This window comes from Emys orbicularis, chromosome 20, assembly GCF_028017835.1.
Source record: "Emys orbicularis isolate rEmyOrb1 chromosome 20, rEmyOrb1.hap1, whole genome shotgun sequence".
NCBI classification, from domain to species: Eukaryota; Metazoa; Chordata; order Testudines; family Emydidae; genus Emys; species Emys orbicularis.
In genome coordinates, this window is record NC_088702.1 from 6,909,197 (window position 1) to 6,934,562 (window position 25,366).

At 55.5% G+C, this 25,366-nt stretch overlaps 1 protein-coding gene across 1 annotated transcript in view; it reads left to right on the forward strand.

The window, feature by feature from the left end:
* The window catches only part of TARS2 (threonyl-tRNA synthetase 2, mitochondrial), a 30,391-nt gene extending 6,452 nt beyond the window's left edge, over nucleotides 1–23,939 (forward strand). Inside the window, exons 5-18 of the mRNA XM_065419890.1 lie at nucleotides 706–823; nucleotides 1,935–1,999; nucleotides 3,212–3,290; nucleotides 3,912–4,058; nucleotides 4,533–4,631; nucleotides 10,219–10,385; nucleotides 11,299–11,461; nucleotides 11,627–11,764; nucleotides 12,732–12,809; nucleotides 14,167–14,267; nucleotides 17,078–17,182; nucleotides 17,689–17,761; nucleotides 17,837–17,951; nucleotides 23,248–23,939. Coding sequence (XP_065275962.1) covers nucleotides 706–823; nucleotides 1,935–1,999; nucleotides 3,212–3,290; nucleotides 3,912–4,058; nucleotides 4,533–4,631; nucleotides 10,219–10,385; nucleotides 11,299–11,461; nucleotides 11,627–11,764; nucleotides 12,732–12,809; nucleotides 14,167–14,267; nucleotides 17,078–17,182; nucleotides 17,689–17,761; nucleotides 17,837–17,951; nucleotides 23,248–23,396 — 1,597 coding nt within the window. The 3' untranslated portion in view covers nucleotides 23,397–23,939. The remainder of the gene's footprint in view (nucleotides 1–705; nucleotides 824–1,934; nucleotides 2,000–3,211; nucleotides 3,291–3,911; nucleotides 4,059–4,532; nucleotides 4,632–10,218; nucleotides 10,386–11,298; nucleotides 11,462–11,626; nucleotides 11,765–12,731; nucleotides 12,810–14,166; nucleotides 14,268–17,077; nucleotides 17,183–17,688; nucleotides 17,762–17,836; nucleotides 17,952–23,247) is intronic.
* The last annotated feature ends 1,427 nt before the right edge of the window (nucleotides 23,940–25,366 follow it).

Below are 25,366 nucleotides of genomic sequence, written 5' to 3' on the forward strand. Positions count from 1 at the left end.
CCTTCCCCCAACTCGGCGGCGGCTGCTGCCCGCAGTGGGCTCATTGTGCCAGGCGCTGCAGACCAAAGCGGGGTGGGAACGGGGTAAGCATGAGACCGGGCAGAAGAGCCTGGGCGAGTTCTGCTGCACGTGCCCCCCTCCCCCACCACCTCTGCCCTGGCTCCCGGGACCTCACGCGCACACCCCACTCACGTGCAACCAGTCTTCTCCGGGTGCGGACGGCGCTGCGCCCCCTTCTGCTGGCTGAACTGGTTAACGATTAAACGGTGAACCAATATCATTTGAATACTTTAAACGGGTACTTTTGTAAACAATATTTACATCCCTAGATCTAATGGTCCCATCTGGCCTTAAACTCTATGAAACCGAGTTGCAGTTGTCACATGGGCTTGTTTGATTTCCCTTCCACTAGGTGGCATCCTGGGATAAACTAGCATGAAGTGCTCCACGCCGCTAGGCTGCGTCGGCAGCACCGTACCTGTCTCTGCTTCCCTGGAGCCCCCTGGCCGTTACACCAGTGTCTGGCCTTTGCCAAGCGTTGTCCCTGGCTCCTTTCCTGGCAGTGCGTGGGGAATGGGTGCAAACGTGGGGGTGAAGACACGTTGCTACGGCCACTCCCGCGCTCTGGCCACCTGCCGGGATCTGGGGTCACGGCTCAGTTCTTCTGTAACCGGGGCTTTTAAAAACGTCTCGCTCTCTCTGCAGAACCGTGCTGGGCAGCGAGCTCCCAGCCTTGGAGGAGACGTGCAAGTCCATCGTCCGAGAGAAGCATCCCTTCGAGAGGCTGGAGGTGTCCCGAGAGGACCTGCTGGAGCTATTTAAGGTGGACGGACGTGTTTGTATATGTCATGGCTCTCAGCAGTCCCCCCCTCCCTGCAGGGCCTCAGGATCTGCTTCAGGGCGGGAGTGGGAGTAACACAGAACCCCAGGGCCAAGTAAACGGTCGTGCAAATAGTGTCACTTACTAGGTCCTGCAGGAGTCCCAGCAGCTCCTGTGAGAAGCGATGGGAGCCCCCATCCCTTGGGACTAGACACAGCCCTGGTGAATGCATGGCCAGGAAGGAGCCGTCTTTCGTCCCCTGGGGTAGGTCTTTCCCCTCTGGGGTACACAGGGAGACTTGCTTGGTTTCCAGAGCTGCCCTATGAGCCGGCCCGGGGCTAATAACCTGCCTTCCTGCTGCCTGCCCCCGCTCAGTTCAGGGTACGTCTGTCATCCTCCCCAGCTCTTCTCAATCCAACCAGCCCTGCCCTCTTGTAAGAGCTGGTGTTATCTGTATATCTAACTTGCCTGAGCACCTCGCCATCTTCGCTATGCTTATCCTCACCCCTGTGAGGCAGTGCTGTGCTATCCCCATTTTACTGATGGGGAAACTGAGGCACGGAGACTGAGGCCTAGATTTTTTTAATGGTATTTGGGCACTTAACTCTGATTTCAGTTGCAGTTAGGAGCCAAAAAGACCTTTCAAAATCTGGCCACAAGTGACTTGCCCAAGGTCACCCAGGGAGTCTGTGGCAGAGCAGGTATTCCCGAGTTCCAGACTAGCACTCTAACCACTGGGCCATCCTGCCTCTAACGCCTGTGTCTAGCCCCACATGCCTGCCTGACACACTGCATAGCAAGTGAAGAGCCAGTCTCTGTCCTGAGGAGCATGCTGGCTGCATTGATGGGCCAGGCAGCTTGCTGGGGGGAGATGGCGGGAGGGATGTGCGTGCTAGAATTGTGGGCTCCTGTAAGTGGCATTTAGCTTGGAAGCTCTTTGAGGCAGGGGCTGTCCGATACTTTCTCTGTACAGCACCTGGCGCGAGAGGGCCCCATTCTTGGGCACTGTCATAACAAACATGAATAGCAACAGCTCAGAGCAGATTAGCTGCTAGTTATCCGTGGGCTGTATCATTAACACTGGCCCTACGCTCTTCTCTTTTCCTTTCCCCAGTACAACAAGTTTAAGCTGCAGGTGATCGAGGAGAAAGTGAAGTCACCGACTGCTACGGTGTACAGGTGAGCAAGGGCCCTGCAGTCCGTGTAACTGCCCCGGCGCACCCAGGGTGCTGGGCAGGGCGAGGTCTGTGACTCCTGTTCCTCCAGACGCACGGCCCTGGGGTGAAAGTGCCCTGCTCCCCAGCCGTGTCCCAGTGCTTAACGTGGTCAGGAAAACGTGTGTGTCCATCTGAATCCCACTTCATACAGACAGCTGGCCATGCTGTGTGTACACTGATTACACGACCGTCACCGTCAGGCTTCAGTGCATGGAACTATTTGTACTGATTTCCGGTGGTTTTCGAACAAGCCGTTCTGCAGCAGCACTTCCACCGAGGAGCTCCCCGGGGTGGATTAGTTTGCAACGGTCACATACCGTCCTTTGCCACCAGTAGCGATTGTCCAACATAACTTAACAAACCAACTTCCAACCCCCCCGGAAAGGCGAGATGGCGCTTGTAGGGTGCCCCTTGGCGCCCCAGCTCCATTGAACACTTCCCCCCCCCCATGCCGTGTCCGTGACCCTTTGCAGCTCCGCCCTCTTTAAGCACGGCCACGCCCTGACGCTTCGCTGCAGTTGAGTTGTGCTCAGGCCCAGATCTAGGTGGCACCATGAGTTCTTGGGACCCACTGCGTGGCCGGAGAAATCCCAGCAACTAACTCACCGCCGGCTGGTACAGGCGTTCCCTGTGAAAGGCATATGCAGGGGCAGGGGGGCGACTGTCACTGCTGGAAAGCGAGAATGATGCCGGGGCTTGGGCCCTGCCTCCGTGGGCTGGGCTGTGGGTCCGGGTACCATGATGGGAGGGAGTGCGACAGAACGGGCACAAAGTGCTAAGGGCCTGATCCTGCCCTCGTGCCCGATTGCACAGCTGGGTGGGAGCGGGAGGTGTGAATCCACTCGCAGACGTTGGCCCAGGTTCTGATCCTGTACCCGTGGAGGTGACATACGAGTGCCCTTCATGTGAGCCAGTTGCGTTGTGGTCGTGCCTAAGAGCCAGAATCACGGACCGTGACCCCATTGTGTTAGGCGCTGTACAAGTGGAGCTTACATGCTAAGTCTTCGGACCACTTGGGGCGTCTTCTGACTTTCCCCACTGCTCTCTCATTCCAGCCTGGCATTTCTCACCTCACCCCTAGACCCAGGGATGCCAGTCTGCCTGTGACCCACCTGTTGTCTGCTCCTGGCTCTCTGTCTGTACTCTGAACCCCTGTCTCCTTTCCTTTTCCCAGGTGTGGGGGGTTAATCGACCTTTGCAAAGGTCCCCACATCAGGCACACAGGGAAGATCCAAGCGCTGAAGATCCTGAAGGTCGGTTCTAACCCCAGCCAAGCTCAGTTGCTGGCACCGGTGGGAGGGAGCCTGGTCTCGTGAGCATGGCGTGGCGGGGGTTATCGCTCTGCCACTGGGCAAGCTGTGTGAATTTAGGGGAGTCAGTGCCTCAGTTTCCCCCCAGCTGTAAAAATTCCAGCAGGAGGGTGGAGCACTTTGATATTAAATGCCTGATATGGTCACGCTTTGCACTGAACACAGGCTGTGCTTTGTCAGAGGGTCTCCAAGTGCTTTAGAAAAGGAGTCGGTACCATCCCTGTTTTACAGGTGGGGAAATCGAGGCACAGAGCAGGCGCGTGGCTGCCCAAGGTCACCCAGTGAGTCCATTTCAGGTTCTGTTCTTGACTCTGGCTCCTTGTGTTTTATACCAAGCCCATCACCATAGCACCTAACCCAGGAGTCCAGACTCCCAGCCCTAACCACTAGACCGTGCTGTTCCGAGAGGAGCAGAAGCTTTTGCCTTTCTGGAGAAGCTGGAGGAGTAGGCAGTAGAGCTGTGTGTTGATCCCAGATTACCCTGTCCCAGCCAGTGTGGAGCTCAGCCCTCTCTTCTATCAGCACCTTCCTGTGGTGTTAGCTCTCTTTCCCACTTCTCAACAGAGCTCCTCCGCCTTCTGGAAAGGAGACCCCACTCTGGAGTCTCTGCAGCGGGTGTATGGGATCTCCTTCCCCAGCCCCGTACGGCTGGAGGAGTGGGAGCAGCTCCAGGAGGAGGCAGCTAGCCGGGACCACCGGAGGATTGGCAAGGTAGGAGTCGGCATGATCACCCCCGGGCAGGGTCGTGGCAGCTACATCTGTGTTTGTTCCACCCAACCCGCTGGCTAAACTGTCCCCAGTTCTGAACAGGGAAGGGACAAAGGGCATGGAAGCGTTGGAGCGGAAGGCCTGGAGCCATCAGTACCTGCCCTGCTGATTGGAGACCCCTCGGGTAGGAGAGGTGCCCTGCAAGACCCAGCTCCCTTCGGAGCTTGGGCACGGGCAAGCCATTGTCTTCCGTTGCCGTGCCACGTCTCTCCCGCCTCAACGAAGCCCGAGTCTCTGTCGCCACCTTATGGGTCCCATAAGAGGCTTCTGAACCTGCTGCTGTTTCCAGCTGCCGGGCTTAGTCCTTAGGAGCCTGGATCCAGTCCCCCATGTAGGGGGTCATCGCGCGTAGACACCCCGTGTCCTGCCTCCCCCTCGGTGCAGCGCTCAGGGGACCGTCTCTTATTTCCTCCCCAGGAGCAGGAATTGTTTTTCTTCCACGAGCTGAGTCCTGGGAGCTGCTTTTTCCTGCCCAGAGGAGCTCACGTCTACAACACCCTGATAGACTTCATCAAGGTACGGGCAGCCGTTGTATCGGGGTTCGCTTGGTCGCGCCTCGGCGCAGGGGGCTGGACTTGGTGACTTTGCGAGGTCCCATCCAGCCCTGCATTTCTGTGGTGCTGTGACTCCTTCTCCGTGTGACATCCTGTAGATCTTCCTGTCCCAAACACCTCCGTGCAGCTGTGACCGTCAGCCCAGGCTCTGGGAGCAGACTCACGCCAGCTGCCACTGGGTCATAGCAGAGTCATTGTGTGCAGAGCTCCAGCACTGGCTCCCTGGTCAGTGTGGCCACAGGTGTTTTAACCTGGCTCTGCTATAGATTTCCTTGGGGAGAGGGCGGAGTGCATGTCCCTAGCCACCCGGGTCAGGGAGCTGTGCTAGAGACCGGCCAGGAGCGTGGCTGCACCTGGCTAGCTGGGTGAGGCTGGGTCCCCAATTCCCAGTGAGGTAGATTATCTTGGAGGTGTCTGTCTCTGGGTCCTAGTTGCACAGGCTTCCCAGGGGGCATCCACACCCTGCTCCCATCTGGAAAAAACATGCTGGAAAAAAACATCGGGCCTGTCTATCGTAGGTCCTTATCTAGCACCAGTGCTATAGTGTCCGAGCACTGTAGACCAGTTAATGTATTTATCCTCACCCATCCCTGTGAGGCAGGGTAGTGCTATTATCCCATTGTACAGATGGGGAAACTGAGGCACTGAGAGGCTAAGTGCCTTGCCCGTGGTCACACAGGGAGTTGGTGGCAGAGCAGGAATTGAGCCCCATGTTTCCCATTTCCTAGGCTGGTTCCCTAATCCCTGGGCCACCCTTCCTCTCCTCCCCTACCTAGCCACAAAGAAAAAGGGGGTGGGGGACATGACTCCCCTGAAAGCTATGAGCAAACCCCGCTCCCTAGTGGGGAATCCTTGGGATACAGACAGGTGCATAGACATCTCCTCGCACAGCTGTTCCCAATAGGCTGCGCAATCTGGCCCGTTGGACTGGGGCTGTGAGCAGAAGCCCCGAATTCCTGGGGGACTCTTCCTTCGAGTGCTCGTCCGTGTACACCTGCCCAGCGACTCGAGTCCAGGTTCCTTTGGCCAGGAGAATCTGTTGAGGGTCATGCTTTGTAAGCGCTTTGTCTCTGCTGCAGGGGAGACCGAATCTTCTTACACATGATATCAGCAACCCGGACAACCTAGAAAGGACCAAAGTCTCCCCCGAAGGGAGCCCTCTGCATCTGCCCCCCTGTCTGCCCTCATCGTCCTCAAGGCAGCAGACGTGGCTCCTTGGTCAGGAGGGGCGTGCAGATTTGTTGGCTCTTCTGGTGTCTACCAGGTGGGCCTGGTAGAGCCCATCCTGGCTACTGGGTTTGGGCCTCGCCACGCTCTGAGCAGGCTGCAGTGCTTGGATCCTTGACCTCTCTGGCGCACATCCTGGGCACAGGCTTGCTGTCTGTTACCCCTTCGTGGCAATGGGGCTGCCCTACTCTCCCAGGACCAGTGCTGACCCCTTAACCTCCTCTGTAGCTTAAGCACAGCCCCTCCCACATGAGCGCTCTGCGCGGTACACTTCGCCTCTGCTGGGACATGGGATAACAAAGCAAACAGGGGCATGGGCTCCGTAAAGGTTCCAAAGCCTGATCACCCTCTAGCTCCCACGAGAACTGTACAGCTCAGACCAATCCGGGAACACCCCTGTATGCATTTCCCTGCCTCGGTTTCCTCACTGTTCTTTAAGGAGTCCAGAATCCCTCTCCTACGCGTGGATTCTCCTCTGGCTCATGGAGTCTTTCTCTCTCCTGTGCAGCTGGTTTCCTGTCTTCCTCTTTCTTGCCCAATCTCCCTTTTGCTCTCTCCTTGCCTCACCCAGTCTCTGTGGTTTTAAAGACTTAACCTCACTCAACACCTTGGCTCTTTGTCTTGTTTGTGGACAAATTCCACTGCTCCAAACCCCCAGCCTGGCCGATAAACGTGGTCAGACTGGTTTTCCCCAAGCTTAAGCTGTCGCATTGTCCTAAGATGTTCCCTCCATGAATGGGAACCTTCTGGGTTCATCAACCCACCGTTGTTCCTGGTGTGGGTGACACATGAGCTGACTACGCCTACCTCGTGGCAGTCCAGCAGACAGTAATCTCATAAGATCAACCAGAATTCCTAAGTTGCAAGTAGACAGATTCTCAAATCGTCTCTCACCGTAGATCCCCTCCATCTGGGAATTGGATCACCATCCTGAGGGCCGGCTGGAAGTCATAGAAGGGGTTATTCCATCCAGTTCCAGACTCTCTCTTCCTCCCCCTCGCTTTCCCTGACTGTTTTCTCAGGCCCCTCTCGCAGGTTTCAGAGTGGTAGCCGGGTTAGTCTGTATCAGCAAAAGAAGGAGGAGTACTTGTGGCACCTTAGAGACTAACACATTTATTTGAGCATAAGCTTTCGGGGGCTAAAACCCACTTCATCGGATGCATGCAGTGAAAATACAGTAGGAAGACACACACACACACACACCATGAAAAAATGGGTGTTGCCATACCAACTCTAATGAGAGTAATTGATTTAGGTGAGCTATTATCAGCAGGAGAAAAAAACACTTTTGTAGTGATAATCAGGATGGCCCATTTCCAACAGTTGACAAGAAGGTGTGAGTAACAGTAGGGGAAATAATTAGCACGGGGAAACAGTTTTTACTTTGTGTAATGACCCATCCACTCCCAGTCTTTAGTCAAGCCTAATTTAATGGTGTCTAGGCTTGAATAAAGACTGGGAGTGGATGGGTCATTACACAAAGTAAAAACTGTTTCCCCATGCTAATTTTTTTTCCGCCTACTGTTACTCACACTTTCTTGTCAACTGTTGGAAATGGGCCATCCTGATTATCACTACAAAAGTGTTTTTTCTCCAGCTGATAATAGCTCACCTTAATCAATTACTCTCGTTATCGTGTGTATGGCAATACCCATTTTTACATCTTCTCTGTGTGTGTATATATATATCTTCCTACTGTATTTTCCACTGCATGCATCTGATGAAGTGGGTTTTAGCCCACGAAAGCTTATGCTCAAATAAATTTGTTAGTCTCTGAAGTGCCACAAATACACACTCCTGCGAGAAGAACGAGGAGTAACGCTGGGAGGCGCAAGCGCTTATGAACCTCTTGTGCAGTGGGAGAAGTACCTCAAGGGGCTTTAATAATAATCATCCCTAGTTCTTATCTAGCTCTTTTCATCAGTACTTCTCAAAGTGCTTTACAAAAGAGGGCAGTATCATTATCTCCATTTTACGGGTGGGGAAACTGAGGCACAGGGGTGGGACATGACTTGCCTGAGGTCACCCAGCAGCACAAGTGACGACATTTTACTCTCGTTATTTTCTGATTGCCAGAAAGAAAGGGGGCTGGGCCGGAGGCAGTTGAAAGTCTTTAGTTCACAAGCTCAAATTCAGGATGGTGCATCTGGCCTCTGTCACCCCAACCCTAGATCCACACGACTGGTACCTCAAAGATGCCTTTTTCCAGATAGCGATTGGCGCTGCCCACCGAAGGTATCTGAGATTTCAAGTGGACGAGTCCCATTACCAGCACAGAGAGCTGCTATTCGGCCTTTCCGCAGCCCCAAGAAGATTCTCAAAATGCCTAGCAGTAATGGCAGCTTATTTCAAGAAACAAGGACACACCAGCTTTTCCCATATTTAGACGACCGGCTCGTTCATGGACAGACAAGTGACCGTCTCCGTTCAGCTTTTCCCCTCCCTAGGTCAACGGAGAAAAGTCACTTTTGACTCTGACCCAAAGGACAGAGTTTATAGGAGCTACTCCACAACAGCACTGGCTTATCTACTGCAGGAGAGATTTCAAGCCATGCTAGGCCGGTCATCCCAAGGCGTCCCTGAGAACTCGGCTCAAGCGGCTAGGTCCCCTGGCCTCCTGCACTTACGTAGCTCAGCATGCCAGACTTCACCCTCATTGTGTGCAAGGACAGCTGAAGTCTGTGTCGGCCAAGCAGGCACCACCAGGTTCTGTCAGTGCATATTCCCCCCAAGAAGTGCTGTAATTAAACCGGTAGAGAGACCCTCTGAAAGACCCTCCTCCCACTCTGTTGGTGACAGATGCCTCCACAATGGGTTGGACGACCTTCAAATGTGAGGGGTGTGGAAGACTTCATGCAAATCCTGGAGCTAAGAACCATGCGTGGGGCAGGCACAGCTTGTCTCCTGCTCCTAAAAGGACTGACACGTCAAATCATGATGCACAATACATTGCAAGGTTAATGTGTCCCCCTGTCAAGCCATTAGCTCCATGTTTCATCATTACATCAAACCCACCTTTCTGGTGGCAATAACGTTGGCTAAAAGGGGAGGAGAGATACAAGGGCTGGTGGCAGGGCCCCTGCACACAATTTATCATAGACTGGGTGTCTTTGAAATCTTTGATTGACAGCGATATCTGACTTTCCTTTAAATCAGGTTATCCACCTACCCTGTGGGTTTTTTCCCAAAACCACATTGTAGCCAAGGCAAGGCTAAGCTCCCACGCCCTAGATGTTCTCAGGACGCTCTCCTCCTACGTACATAGAACCAAGTCATTAGGGTGTCCTCTAGGCTGTTCGTAGCTTATGGGGACGAGGTGGCAGGTCAGGCCATTTCCACATGGAGACTTTCTAGCTTGATCTTTGCTTGTATCAAGCTGGGCTATGAATTATCCAGTGTAGACCCTCCAGTGAGTGCAACAGCTCGCTCTCCGGGAGCACAAAAAAGGTCTGGTGCTTCTTTAGGAAATGTTCCTGTACTGGATATATGTAGGGCAGCTACCTGGGCTTCCGTGGGTATGCTGATCTGGCATTACAACGTAGGGGAAGAATCAAGATATGATGCTAACTTTGTTCAGGCTGTCGTACAGCCACTGTGTAGGTAGACTACTGTGATCTAGGATGCTGATTGTGAGTCAGCAAAAATGGTGTGTGTGTGTGTGTGTGTGTGTGTGTGTGTGTCAGCAGTTCTACCTTTGCGGTAGCTGTGGTACTTGGAGATGTGTTGTCCATATATACTCCATGATCCTTCCCCACTACTGCGGAGTCTAGATGTATTCCGTATTAGCGAAGGAACTAAGGGGTGGTTGGGGTCACCCCCTATGTCCTCAGTTGGAAGCATGAGGACATTTGGGGTAGAGGCACAGCCCCTAACAGACACTGCTCGCTGAACAAATCTGAACTGGAGTACGCTGGGTATATGTGCACCAAGAGTGGAATGTGTGTCTGTCATATATATGACGTACGTGTGTGTATATATGTGTGTGTGTGTATGTGTGTATATATATATATATATATATACACACACACACGCGCGCATGCGCGCGCACACACACCCCGAAGAACCACAGGCATTGTAAGGTAAGTAATAATTTCCTTTACTCCCACTGCTACCACCATCATTCTCTGTGATCCTTAGGCACGTCATTTCTGTCTTAGTTTCCCCCAGGAAAGGAGGATGGGGCTGTGAGTGAGGGCGGTGCTCTGAAGATGTGAAGCTCTGTGTCGTTACTAAGTAGCATTCTCACTGTAAAGGGCCCAGTGTCTCTCAGGTCTGTGCTCCCGTGAAGAGGCCACGTCTTGTGTTTTCTGCCCCCACTGCAGAGCGAGTATCGGAAACGTGGGTTCTCGGAGGTGGTCACCCCTAACATCTATAACGCCAAGCTGTGGGAGCTGTCTGGCCACTGGCAGCACTACAGTGACCACATGTTCTGCTTCCCGGTCGAGAACGAGACCTTCGCCCTCAAGCCAATGAACTGCCCTGGTCACTGGTGAGCGAGGCACCCAAGGTCTGCTGCAGGCTGGCTGTTCGGCTAGGGCAGTGGTTCTCAACCTGCGGCCCAATCAGCAGGGAGCTGTGGTCCGTGTGACCTCCTCAGGGCCATACAGGTAGCATTGGATGCGGCCCACGTAACTCATTGTGGGCCACATAGGTTGAGAACCACTGGACATGGGGGGTCTGTGATAGAGGCTGGAGAGAGTGGGGTCTAGTGGGTAGAGGGGTGGGGCTGGGAGTCAGGACTCCTGGGTTCTATTCCCAGCTCTGGGTGGGGAGTGGGGTCTAGTGGGTAGAGGGGTGGGGCTGGGAGTCAGGACTCCTGGGTTCTATTCCCAGCTCTGGGAGGGGAGTGGGGTCTAGTGGGTAGAACAGGGCTGTACAATAGTTGACTGTCGTTAAAATCTCAGGCACAAAATCGTAACGCCATTCGGATGGGAGGGGGAGGTGATACTTCTTAAAAACATGTATTTCAAATAAATCAACAGCCTGCCAACCCTGGGGTCTGGACCAGAGGTCCAGTTTGGTTTGTTGATACCCAACAGCCCATGTTCAGCGTGGGCAGCACCCGGAGGGACCCCTCTTGCAGCTCTGTATCCATGGCACGTTTAGGCCTTGGTCTCTTCGTCCAGGCTGCCATGGAGGTGTCCAGCTGTGGTGTCTTGTCGAGCCCTGGCCACTCACTCCCCGCTGAGGCCCCTGACTGGCTGCTGGGTGGGAGTGACTCTCTTCCCACCGGGGTCCTGGCTCTCCTGCCAGAGAAGCAGCAGCGGGGGCTGGATCGAGGGCAGCCCAGCAGCTCCCTTCCCTGTCAGGGCCTGCTGCTGCCACAAAGGGTCCTCAGTGTGCTTTTCAGTGGGGCTTGGACGGGCTCCGATTTCCCTTCTTCCTCCATTCTGCCCTATCAGCCTGATGTTCGCTCACCGGCCCCGCTCCTGGCGGGAGCTGCCCCTCCGCCTGGCTGACTTCGGGGTGCTGCACCGGAACGAGTCCTCGGGGACCCTGACCGGCCTGACCAGGGTGCGGCGTTTCCAGCAGGATGACGCTCACATCTTCTGCACCCTGGGTCAGGTGAGCGCGTGGAGCTGGGTACCCCGAGGGAGTGGGGTAGGGGGTAATTAACAAACCATTCCTCCCTAAACGCCCTCCCTCCCTGGGATTGCCATCTCCTTGGGGATGGGCGCTGCCCTCCGTCCCGTCCCCCAAAGCTCCTTGTGTGGTGTGTTCCTTTCCCAGCTGGAAGGCGAGATCGGCGGATGCCTGGATTTCCTGCAGGCCGTGTACTCTGTCTTCGGCTTCTCCTTCCGCTTCTACCTCTCCACGCGCCCAGAAGGGTTCCTGGGGGACGCTCATGTGTGGGAGCAGGCCGAGCAGGTAGGGAACACTCCCCGCTTTCCAGTGGCACTGCCCCAGGCACCTCCCGCACCCTGAGAGGTGGGAGTCCCACACTGAGCGGGATCAATCGCTGTCCACCCCTTGGTCAGGGTTTTAGAGCCCGAGTGTCCTGGCGAAATTCCAGTCTGCGTTCTGGAACTCTGAGCCAAGTGCTGAGCAGAAGGGCAGCCTTGTGGCTAAGGCCCTGGACTGGGGTTCAGGAGACCTGGGCTCAGTTCCCAGCTCTGCCACTGACTTTCCCTTGTGACCTTGGGCAAGTCACCTCATCTCTGTGTGCCTCAGTTCTCCCTGTCTGTAAGATGGGGATAACAGCACTTCCTTTGTCTGCCTGAGCTATTTAGAGACTCTCTCACTCTGGGTCGGCGTGGCGCCCGGCACAGTGGGGGCCCTGGGCTTGGCTAGACATGTGGCATGATGGGGCCCATATGTCAGCCAGGTCCTGTGCCCGCCGGTGCAGCAGGGGCCCTGATTTCAGTTTGGGATCTCTAGGCACGGCTGTAATAAATCCCTCTGCCCGTTCATTTGGCCGTGGTGTTTGCTCCCCCCCACCAGGTTGCTGGTGCACCGTGGCTGTTGCTTGCTTACCCTGGCAAGGGGCGAGAGGCTGATGTGGTTGGGTCTGAGTGATTTGACAGCTCTGTTTTCTGTGGCACAGAGCAGCACTTGGGGGAGTTGCCTGGTACAGACCTTGTGATTGGATCCACGTGCCACCTCTCGCAGTACAGCGGCATTGAATACACCCGTGTGCTATAGCATCATCTGCCGAGGCAGGGTCCACTTACCGTGCAGAAGATGCTGCTCACGCGGTGGTCACAGCTGGTGGCTTCTTGTCTCCTGCAGTGACTTTCAATATTGAATCAACCCTGTGACTAGCTGGCAGTGACCATGTATCCAGGAGCAACCTGGGGCAAAAGGCATCTACTCACTTAACCTCTTTGTCTTCCAGCAACTGGAGAAAAGCCTCAATGATTTTGGGCAGCCTTGGGAGCTCAATCCAGGCGACGGGGCATTTTATGGGCCAAAGGTTAGTGAGCGCTCGATCCACCGTCAGTGGTTGGAGCCAGGACTCCTGGGTCCCAAGCCTGCCACCAACTTGCTTTGCCTTCTTGGGCCAGTCGTGTCCCTGCTTTCTGCCTCAGTTTCCCCACTTATAGCATGAGAGTAATGACTCGGATGTGAAGAGCAGGAGGGGCCATTTTGATTTTCAGTCTGACTTCCTGCCTCGCACAGGCCAGAGAATTTGCCCAGCGATTCCGGCATCAACCCCAATGCTTGCGGCGGAGCGTAGAGCATTGGTGATCCTTGCCCTCCCTCGTGAGGCACAGAGATCTCGGGACGGAAAGCACTGGGACTAGCTCGGTACAATTGTTTTAGGAGGCTACGCGAGCGTCTTAAAACAGACGGGCTCTAATTTTGATTAATTTACAAAACAGCTCAATTAGCAGAAGCTAATGCAGGGCCTGGAATTGGACCCATTCTTGTTTATACCCATTCCCCCCACCCCGAGTTCTCAAGGATCAGCAAACTGTGTGGGATTTAATCAAGGGTGACTAAGGGCTTGGTCCTGCAAACGTGGACACACGTGAGTAACTTTACTCATGTGATTGGTGTGATTAACTTTTCTGCTCATGTGAGCTGTCCAGGTAACTCACCTGGGCAGGAATCTATTGGCCCCTCGGGCTGGGTCTACTCACGGGAGTAGTTATCGATGGAATGTGCCAGGAGCTGCAGGATTGGGCCCTTGGGCTGGGTCCATTCACGGGAGTAGTTATCGATGGAATGTGCCAGGAGCTGCAGGATTGGGCCCTTGGGCTGGGTCTACTCACAGGAGTAGTTATCGATGGAATGTGCAAAGAGCTGCAGGATTGGGCCCTCGGGCTACTTCTGCCTCAGCCATGATTTCCAAGATGCAAAGACCGTGACTTTTGGACTTTCCGCTCTTGAAATAGACCTTGGTCTCTGTCCCCCTGGGCTCAGCTCAATGCTGTACAAGACTCCTCCATGAAACTCTGCAAACATGGCTCTCGAATGTGGAGTGTTGCAGGGTACAGGTGTCCTAACAAATAGCCACGTGCTAGGTGTTTCCTGGGACTTAATCGGAGGCTGGAGCTGAGACTGTAGCCTGGGGTTTTTGTCGGGGCTTATCCCTGCTGGTCAGGAAATACTCCCCCCAGAGATTGGTGCTGCTGCTATGGCCATAAATAGCATGGAGGGGATAAAGTGGAATGACCTTTTTCCTGCACTGATAAGCCGAGTTGTATCACCATGGAGACAGGGTTCTGTTTACAGTGCTGTCCCCACTTTGCAAGGTTCCTCGAGGAACCAAAACTCCGGGTCTGTTGGGAAACGAGTGACTCACCTGTCTCCACGTGCTGTTTCAGATCGACATTCAGATCAAGGACGCCCTGGGCCGATACCATCAATGTGCCACCATTCAGCTGGACTTCCAAATGCCCATGAGGTTCGACCTGACGTACATCAGGTATAGCACGATCTAGGTGATGCTTGTCTATACAGATGGTTCGTTTGCAGCGAGCTGGGGTGTAAACCTACCCCGTGCTAGCCTGCTGCTCGCTAGCCGTCCGTGTAGATGGTGCTGCCGTGCACTAAAAAGTTTCCTAGTGCGCTTTGACCTACCCGCCTTTCAAAGCACAGTAGGAAACTTGTAGTGGACGATGTAGCCTCGTGGTGAACGTGTGTTACTGCTCCCCCTCGGTGCCTGATCCCTAGAGGATATGAGTCTGGGGTGCCTTGGCTCATCAGATGAAGCTGTAGCAGCTCATGCTTTTAAGAACATAAGAACAGCCATACTGGGTCAGACCAATGGTCCATCTAGCCCAGTATCCTGTCTTCCAACAGCGGCCAATGCCAGGTGCTTCAGAAGGAATGAAAAGAACAGGGCAATTATTGAGTGATCCATCCCCTGTCATCCTGTCCTAACTTCCTGCAGTCAGAGGTTTAGGGACACCCAGAGCCTGGGGTTGCATCTGTGACCATCTTAGCTACTAGCCATTGATGGACCTAGTCTCCAGGAACTTATCTAGTTCTTATATACTTTTGGCCTTCACAACATCCCCTGGCCATGACTTCCCCAGGATGACTGTGTGTTGTGTGAAGAAATACTTTCTTTTGTTTGTTTTTAAACCTGCTGCCTATTAATTTCATTTGATGACCCCTGGCTCTTGTGTTAGGAGAAGGAGTAAATAACGCTTCCTTATTCACTTTCTCCACACCAGTCATGATTGTATAGACCTCTGTCATATCCCCCCTCAGTCGTCTCTTTTCTAAGATGAACAGTCCCAGTCTTTCTTGACTGCTGGTGCACATGGAGTGGATATTTTCAGAAAACTAAACATGACTCCAAGGTCTCTTTCTTGAGTGGTAACAGCTAATTTAGACACCATCATTTTGCATGTAGAGTTGGGATTATGTTTTTCTAATGTGCGTTACTTTTCATTTATCAACATTGAATTTCGTCTGCCGTTTTGTCGCCCGGTTTTGTGAGATCCCTTTATAACTCTTCAGTCTGCTTTGGACTTACCTATCTTAAGTTCTTTTGTATAGTCTGCAAACGTTGCCACCTCACTGTTTACCCCTTTTTCCAGATCATTTATGAATATGTTGAACAGCACCGGTCCAGTACAGATCCCTGGGGGACCCTGCTATTTACTCCTCTCCACTGTAAAAACTGGCCCTTTATTCCTACCCTTTGTTTCCTAATTTTTAACCAGTTACTGATCCACGAGAGGACCTTGCCCCCTTATCCCATGACAGCTTACTTTGCATCAGAGCCTTTGGTGAGGGACTTTGTCAAAGGCTTTCTGAACATCCAGAGGTCCCGCTTCAATTCCTGGTGTGTCAGCCAAGATGCCGGCCATCACGTTAGCAAAACAAGCAATGAACTCTGGATTTCCCAGGGGCCTAAAGGAGAAGGGAAGATATTTGGTGGGTTCCCAGTCTCCCTGAGCCCCCCTTCAACGAGTCCAGCCGGAGAGTTTTAATAATCACCAGTGGATGATAGAACCCTAGTCCTGGCCAAATCTTGCCAATAGAAGGTACATTCTGAATCCCCCCTGCGTTTTCATCTGGTTCTGTTGTTGTTACAAACATAGGGCTGGAAGGCATCTTCTGGGTCATTGAGTCCAGTCCTCTGCTGTCGCAGGCAACCCCCTCCTATCACCCCATTCACGAACAAGTCAAGCTCTAGCTTCTAACTAGTTAGGCCCTTTGTCGTCGTCCCCCCCCCCCTCCCCGCCCCTGCCTCTTGTGGGAGATTGGTCCAGTCCCTCCCTCCTCTGAAGGCTAGAAACCTTCCCCTCATTTCCAGCTTCACTTTATTTCTGGCTAGTTTTGTCCCCATTTTTCTTCACTTCCCATTTAACGCTCTGTTGCCATGTGCTGTTCAACAGCTGTCGGGTTCCGCACCAGAGATGGCCGCATTTCAGTGGCCCTGTATGGCGCCCCGTAGGTATATTTAAACCGAGTGGATGCGGTGCTGTGGGATCCTTGGGGTGAAAAGCCCCTTATAAATATCGGTTTTCTCTTCCTGCAATTCCAGGGAACATGTCCGGGGTAGTCAGCAGAGAGGGGAAATTAGGCCATGCGGTTTTCATAAACACTCAGTGTTGGCCTCACCCTGCTCCTATTGATGTTAGTGACCAAATTCCTGCTGACGGCCCCAGGAGCAGAGCTCAGCCAGCACTGGGAAGTTTGGAGAATCCCACTTCAGAAACCTTGAGCCCTTAACTGAAGATCTGACTGCACCTGGGACATTTTGCAAGAGCTGAAGTGGTCTCCTGGCCACGTCCCAGAAAAGCTGACGCATTAGACCTGCCTCAGAGCTTCACGTTTCACATTAGCTGGAGATTAATTCACTTCCTCTTTCGAACGAGGAACAAAATGATATTTGGCAAATTGTGGTGTAACTGTCTCGCCCTAGAGGTGGCTGCATTTCCGCGGTGGGCCAGCGGGTGATCTCACGTTTCCATGCCCTTTGGAGTGTTTAGAGGCACAGCTCCTGCTCACGTCAATGAGAACTGCGCCTGTAAAAACCCCAGGAGTGGCTGAGAGGGGGAACAGGAACCTCATCCACGTCTGGAGCCAGTTTGTTGCTATAGCAACTTTGAGTGGCATCTCCATCAAATGTAAACACATTGCAGGCAGAGTCAGCCCCAGAACTCTTACTTCCTTCTCCTCCTCTTCTGTCACGTCAGGCCCTGGGGAAGGGGCCTGCTGGTCACTCTGTACCTTCAGTGCCCGTTGGCCGCTTCCCATGATCCTTTTCACCCACAGCAAAGATGGCAGCACGTCCGAAAGGCCGGTGATGATCCACCGGGCGGTGCTGGGCTCCGTGGAGAGGATGCTGGCCGTCCTGACTGAGAACTACGGCCGGAAGTGGTGAGGACAGTTGCGCTAGCTCCTAACCCTGCATTGGGAACCCCTTGCCCTACGGTTCCTTCCCAGCTGTCCCCTTCCGCTGCGACTGTCCAGTGAAGAGCCGCCAGGGCGGGGCGGATGCGTGGTTCTGGGGGGCCATTTACTGTTAGCAGTCAGGAAGAGAAGCCAGGTAGCCAGATGCCCAGGGCTCACCCTTTGGGCTGCAGCATGGTCTTGTGCACAGAGCAGCGGGCTGGAGTCCTAGGTTCTGCTCCCAGCTCTGTGTGACGTTGGGCAAGTCGCTTAAGCATTAGAGGCCCGTGCTTTTGGATGCACTGGTGTCGGGCTCAGTCCCTGCAGACAAGCTGGCCAGGGCTGCCGGCGCATTAGTGACCCATCCTGCATTGGCCCCGGAAGATGGACAAAGCTCGGGTGAGCGGGAATGCCCAGCCAGGGGAGGGAGAGGAGGAGGAGAGGGCTCTTGTGTAATGAAGCGAAGTGAACTCAGCCTCTTCCTTGCTTTGCAGGCCTCTGTGGCTGTCCCCGTTCCAAGTCATGGTGATCCCGGTCGGACCCGACGCGGAGGTTTATGCCCATGAGGTGAGTGGCGAGATCCAGGCCCGACCTGCGCCGTCCGTGGCTGGGATCTCTGACGCGTGTCTGTCTGTGTCTCAGGTGCGCGAGACGTTCCACCGGGCGGGGTTCATGGCGGACATCGATACCGACTGGAGTACCACGCTGAACCGGAAAATCCGGAAGGCTCAACTGACTCAGTACAACTTCCAGCTGGGTAAGAGTGAGGGTGTGAGACAGGGCTTCCCAAAATAACCACGTCCCACGTGTCCCTGAAGGCGCGCTCGGGGCGTAGGAAAGCTGGATTGCGCTTCCCCTGAACACCCGCTCCCTGGTGCAACAGGTGCTCATCACAGGAGATGATTTCTGTCCCTCATCAGCCCTCTTGGTAAGGCACTGCTGCTAACAGCAGGACTGGGAACACTGGGCCAGAGGGTGCTCCTCCCACTGCCGCCTGTTTGAGCCGGGGTGGAGGGGCTCGTGTGCGCAGGTTTCCCCCTCCCTCATGGGGCGGTGGAGGGGGATGCAGCTGTTTCCATGGCAACATCTGTCACTCGCACTCCCCCAGAATTCACTCACGTGCTTCCAGGATCCAGGCTGGAGGAGGCTGAGACTGGGGCCGCGGGGCAGGGAGCACTCGACCTTCCCCTCCCATCAGCCCCGTGGCGAATCCGCCCCCGGCTGGGTTCTCTCCTCCGCGGCGGCGTCTCCCCCGGCTGGGTGCGTCGACCTCGTGGGAGGGCCCGGCGCACAGGCTGCAGGTGCATGGCCCTGCCCTCATAGGGAGCTGTGGGGAAAGGGGCAGACTGTACTCTGCCCCTGAGGGTCCTTTCCTTGCCCTCCCAACATCCCTTGGGGAGTGGGGACAGAGGCAAAGGCTACTAAGCCAACCTCCCCCTAGTTCCGCAGAGGCAATGACTAGCACAGGTGGAGTGAGTTACAGGATCTACCACAGACCTTGGACTAGGTGTATTACGGTGGCCCCAACTCAGAGCAACCCATAGGCTGCTCGAACTTAGTTCAAGGTTCCACCATGCTGGGCGCTGCCCATAGGGACAGACAGTCCCTGCCCCAAAGAGCTCATGGCCTTACTAGATCAAGGAAGGATTATTCTCCCTGTTTTATAAAGGAGGGAAATGAGGCCTGGAGAGATTAGGGGTATCTGTGGCAGAGCTGGGATTTGAACTCCTGAATCCCAACCCAGTGTTTTAGCCACCAGGCCACCCTTCCATTCCAGCTGCACCTGCTGTACCGGGGCTTGCAGTGTGTGGAATGGCTGAGGGCGCTTAGGGAGGCTGGACACACTGCTTAGTTCAGGTTCAGTTACTGTGCCTGGCTCTCCGGTGTCACCTGGTTATGGGCCTTTCCTCTGCCAGCCCCCTATCCTCCCAAATCTGCTGTCGCCGTGGCAACCGCCATCCCAGATCCCTCCCTTCCCCCCATGTAAATTGCTCAAAGGCTTATTGTTCCCTGCCACTGTGTGGAGCCTAGAAAGCTGGGGTTAAAATGAACCCGGATGCGGAGGAGATGTCGGGACCCTCTTGGCCAGTCTGTGCCGAGACGGGTTTGGGAAGCACTCATCCCATGGGTGTCAGGAACACGCCTCGTTAGCTCTGTGCGATCTCTTCCATCTCTAAACGAATGCTTCATGTATATAATACACGTCTGTGCCCTTCCCCTGTGCTGGCTGGATTCTCCAGCCCTTCCCTGCTTGTCCGACCCCTTTACGCTCTTTCGGCCCCAGTCTGTTACTCTGGCACCAACAGGCACAGGTGAAGTGACTAATAGTGATCTTGAACTAGGTGTATTACGGTAGGGCCTACAAGCCGTGACCCCGAGGCTGCTCTAACGCATACGCTGCTGCCCATCACCCTCGGGAAGCAGGGCCCTGGTTGTAGTCTAGCGCGCTCTGGCCACATTCCCGATCTGGCCCCATATGGGAGCAGGATGGGTGCCGAGCCCTTACACTAGCTCCACACCAGGGAGGATTCTCAGGGGGTATTTCCACCCCCATTAAGGCCCCCGCACACAGCTGTGGTGGCACGCTGAAGAATCAGGCCCGGCGAGTGTAATGACTGTCCTGTTAGCCTGTTTCCGCCTGAGGGCCTCGAATCGCTCTGCATAGACGACTGGGACCTTTGCTGCACTGTAAGATGAGGCTATAGCTGCTTCCAGGGAGGGGATAGGACTTGCCCAAGACCACGGAAGGGAGGATGGGGGAGCCAGGGCTATGAGGCAACAGTGTCTGGCTCCCAGCCCTATGCTCTGGCCACAGGCTGCATCGAGCGTGAGATCCCGAGAGAGGAAAGTGTAATGGGGAAGGGGAGATGAGGTGGAACCCCAAACCCACTGTGACCTCAGTGGTCAGTGACGGTAAAATTTCTCAGGCCCCGTTCCCTTGCTCAGCCGTGAGTGGCTGGCTGTCAGAGCCCTGGCTGTTCACTCATCCAGTTCTCTGCGGGCACGCGGAGCTCTCGCCTAGCGTGTGTAGAAGTGCTTGGGGCGAGATGTGGGATACTGGGCATGCTTTGCTTGGCACAGGCTGGGGTGGCTGGGAGCTGGCCAAACCGCTGGCAGGAAACCCAGTTCCAGCTCTCCGCACCCTGCTCATGTAACGTATTTGTCTCCTATAGTGAGTTTGGCAGAACATAGAACCCAGGAGTCCTGCCTGCCCCTCCCGGGCTGTAACTCTGAATAGTAGGGGAATTCAGATAGTGAGGGGCTGGACGGATTGAGGTTGGTGTCCGGTTAATGATAATCCCTAGCTCTTATCATCTGGAGAGCGTGCAACGTGCTTTACAACGTGCTTTACAAAGGAAGTCCGTATCATTAGCCTGTTTTACAGATGGGGAAACTGAGGCCCGGGAGGGGGGGAGTGACTTGCCCAAGTTCACCCAACAGGCCAGTGGCAGAGCTGAGCTGGAACCCAGCTCTCCTGAGGTCTGGTCACGCTACAGGCCTATATCGGTATAGGTACGTCGCTCAGGGGTGTGTAAAATCCACACCCCATAGCGATGTAGTTATCCCACCTAGCCCCCCGTGTAGACAGCCCTCTGTTGGCGGGGAGCTTCTCCCGTTAACACAGCTACCGCCTCGCGGGGAGGTGGGTTAACTACGCCGACGGGCGAACTCTGTCCCGTCCGCGTAGAGCATCTTCATTAAAGTGCCACAGCGGCGCAGCTACACTTGTGCAGTGTGTGAAGTGTAGACCTGTCCCGAGGTCTGTGCTCGCTCCACTAGGCCACTTAGACTCCAACCCCAAGGACCTTTAGGTTGTTGTACGAGCTGTCTAAGGGGTTTGAACACCCAACCAATGGGAGCTGAGTGTCCAAAGCCCTCAGGTGGCTTTTTAAATCTTCATCTCCATCTAGTTCACTCCTGATACTGCCGGTTTCCCCACTGCCCTTCACTCAGCTGGGACGAGACAGGCTGACAGGCAGTTTCCCTTTGGTTTCTAGTCGGTTTCACTCCATCAAGGCTGCAGTGCTTGGGTTGCAGATACTTGCGGGGGGGGTGGGGGGGGGGAATGATTCAGATCCAGGCCTTTGCTCTGAATGGACCCAGATGCACCGTCCTGGCCCCAAAGGACCAAGAAAAATGGGGAACCTTTTGCTTAGTCAGAGCTGGTTGGGCTGCTTGTGACTTGTCGCGGTCCCATTAAAAATAGACAGTTCTGCCTCCCCCTGACCCACGTTAGTGACTCAGTGAACTCTGCCCAGCTCAGCTAATGCTTGAAAGGTAGAAACTCCTGAGGCCCAGGCTGTCTGGTTGGGATGCAGCTGGTGGACAATCGCTCTGAGATAGGAGAATTTACCAGGCGGCAAGAAGAGTGGTTGCACGGCTAGGATGCACCATGTGGATCTCTGGCTGGGGTCTCGTCCACCTCCGCCCCCCAGGGTGTTAGCAACTGGAGGGAGGCCGAGCGGCCCTGCAACCGACCCCGTCAGGGAGCCCAAAGGGGAGCTTAATTTTGCCTTTGGACAGTGCGCGGCTCTCCTAGCACCGAGGGTCTGCCTCTGGGGTAGAGGAGAGGGACATCAGAAAAGGCTCAAGGAAATGGAAAATGGCTTGGCCTGGAAGCTGTCCAGGGCAGAGATGTCTCTCCTGGGTTTGCAAAGGGCCTAGCAAGCTCTTGGGTGCTGCTAATCGCCGGTGGAACAGTGTCCCGAGGGCAGAGACGGAAGCAGCGTGGCCTGGGCTATGTTACGAAAGCCCTCACAAAGGCTCTGTGGGAAAGGGCCCCGTGCTGGCTTGGTGGTGAACTGGGATCAGCCCGGCTTCCTGTCCCAAAAGCTTGTGATTCGGCCCATCTGTTAGCCTGGTGTTTTGGGGAAGTTCGGCTGAACTCCGTGTCCTGCCTCGGTTAGGAGTTGAAAGCCCTTTGTGCGGTGGGATGGGGGCGACTTTTCCCAGCCCTGGATTTGTGTCGGGGGTTGGGGTTACTCATGCCTGTAGTCTGTGACAGCAGTTCTTTCTTCCTCGAAACTCCGCATCCCTCTTGCTGTCTAAACAAACCCAAACCGCTCTGTGTCCCAGCTGATCCTGCTGGGGCCCGGGCTCGGGTAACACTCGAGTCCAGGAAACCCAGGCTTCTCCTGGGTACACCGAACTCGGCAGCTGCAGCCTTCCGCAGGGCCTGGCAGGAGGAGATAACGCGCCGGGCTCCCTTGTCGCTTCGGCTGCTCTGGGTCCGGAGATGAGCTCCAGATAACGCTGGCTCAGCTCCCCGCTTCCTCCATCTGCCACAGGCTGATTAGCAGCGGCCAAAGCAACGAGGATCTCGCTCGGCCTCCCGTGAGGAGTGGCTTTGTGTGCATCTGCCTGGCTGCAGCCCTGGGGAGAGTGGGATGCCTGGATTAGCTCCCAGGTCCCGAAAGTGCTCCCACGACAGCCCTGGTGCTTGGGATCCTCTGGCCACCAACGGGGTGCAGCGATTGCCCCCCCCCCACCCACACATGCTGTCCTGTCCACGCGCCTCAGCCTTGCCCTGCAGGGACCCCCCTAGGGCAGAGGGGAGGGTGGGGGTCAGTCTTGGCCTCTCTGCTGGGGCTGCTGACCCAGGGTTGGGGCGACAGGCGATGTCATTGATGGCCTTTGAATGCACCCGCCCCCATTCCTCATGCTCGTGGGCAGGCTGTAGCACGGCTCTCCTTGGGCGCCGTTCCGCCGCGTAGCCTGGGCTGATGGCCACAGCCCTCCTGCTTCGCTTCCTGGTGGGCACTGGAGCAGAGCCAGAGCAGACCCGGTGGCCTGTCCCCCGTCAGCAATGCACAGGGGGGCTGGGTCCCTGCCCTCCCCTGATCTCTGCCTGTGGGGGAGATTGATGCTGCTGAGGGCTTTGCTGGGTCTCGCTGGGTGCCTTGATGCCCCTCGCCACCCACTGTAGGGTCTTGCGTGGGGCTTTGCATGCAGGGGAGTTTCCCAAGGGGTGTGCTGGGCTGGGGAGGAAGCGGTGTCCCCTACTGCTGGCTCCGGTTCTCCCCCGCCTCAGCCTCGCCATCTCTCTCTTGCAGTGGTCGGCAGGAAGGAGCTGTCCAGCCGCACGGTGAACGTCCGCACCCGCGACTCCAGGCAGCACGGGGAACACGGCCTGCAGGAGGCGCTGCTCAGGCTGCGGGAGCTGCGGGATGCCCGGCTCAGGAACGCCGAGGAGCTGTTCTGAGCCGGTCCCTGCCAGGCGTGTCGTGGACTCGTCTCTCTGGGGGAAGCAGGCGGCGATGAGCGGCCGCCTGTCTGAGTCGGTGATGGAGCAGGCAAGCCAGGCGGTAGTGGCCTGGTGCGTAGGATTGGGCTAGGCGTCAGGCCTCTGTGACTAACCCTTGCCACTGGTTCGGTGCCACTCCTGGCACAGGGAGGCAACGCCAGCTGCTCTCCAGATGTTGGTCACCCTATGACGTCCCCAAGTGTGCGGCTTCCCAGCAGAGTCGGCACAGACCCTACACACTCCTGAGATCTACCGGAGCTGCATCTCCACCCACAGACAAAGGGCAGGAGCCGCTTTAGGGGCTGGCGGCTATTGAGAGCCCCCCCCCCCCGCCCCCCCCAGGTGAGAGGGGGAGAGGAAATGCACTCTGATGCTGTAGCGTGGCAGGGGCTGGATCCCCCCGTCCGGAGGAAGACGGTTCCTGGAACCTGCGGGCCCGGCCTGCTGGCTCCGGTCACTCACTTAGCCTCACTCTCGCGGACTCGGGTCCCCAGGACTGATTAAAATGTGTTTTCAAGTCAAGGCAGCGTCACTAGTGGTGGCTACCGGCGCCGATCGTACCCTGGGCATGGTGCTGAGCTGCTGGTGACTGGTGCAGCGGGGGCCTGAGCAATAACAGGTGGGGAAACTGAGGCACGAAGTTAAATGGTGGCTGTTTGCCCCCACAGCGCCCATTTGATGAGAGCACGGGAGCCTGTGCTAAGCCGGGAACAGAATCCCAGTCTCTGCGATAACCCCCTGCCCCTGTGCTAACCAGTAAGCAGTGCCCCCTGCCTTGCCCTCCTTTTGAATGTGGGGTCATGCAGAGGTGGGCCTTTGGATTTACTGGGTGGGGAGAGAAACGAGCTCTCCTGCCCATGCCACCCGTCGAAGGCTGGACTGTGCAACCCCAGGTCATGGTGGTGAATACTTCCTCACACGACTGTCCTCAGTAGCTGCTCGCTGACATGAGTAGCGGTTGCACAACGCTTTCCATGGTAGGGTGATGCCCTTCCTCATCTGTGGCTGCTGATGGTGCACTTAAGTGCGAACGTGCCTTGCTCAGTCGAGCCCCAGATAATGTCTGGTCTGGGAGCTAGCGAACAATGGGGCCTTCCCAAAAGCCAGTGCAGCCTGGGTGGCTGAATGCGTAATGGATCGGGGAGGGGGGCAGCCTTCGCTCTCCAGGCTGACTGGTGCATGGGTCTCTTGAACTAAGCAGGGTTAGGGTTGGACAGGACTTGGAGGGGAGACCTCTCAGGGGCAGGTACTGTCCCTTCGTTGTGTTTGTACAGCACCTGGCACCAGGGGCTTGGAGACCCTACAATAATACAAATAAACCATCATCATCCTAACACATTGTCCATCCCAACAGGATCTTTAAGTCACTTCACAAACCACCGATGCAGCCAGTTCTGGGGTGGAACGTGGGATGCTATATCCAACCTACCGCGCAAGGGGAGACAAGGTGGAGGAGGGGAATATCTTTTACTGGACCAACTCCTGTTGGTGGGAGAGACAAGCTTAGGAGTGACACCACGCTCTTCTTCAGGTCGGGAAGGTATTTAGCCCTGGTCTACACTTGCGGGGAGTCAACCTGAGTTACGCAACTTGTCGGCGTATCTTAGGTCGACTTTCCTGGCCGTGAGCATGGCGGCGAGTCGACCGCTGCCGCTCCCCCGTCGACTCCGCTTCCGCCTCTCGCGAGCTGGAGTTCTGGAGTCGATGGGGAGCATGTTCAGGGATCGATTTATCCGCGTCTACACGAGACGCGATAAATCGATCCTCGATAGATCGATCACTACCCGCCGATCCTTGGTGTCATAGCTGAATGCAAGATGGAACGGATAGTTTAGCATAAGTAGTTAGCACATATCCTAAAGGACCATCCAAGGTAGAGTGGCCAGTTAACACCCCTGTAGTCATAGGACAAAGAGGGGGGTTAGTGG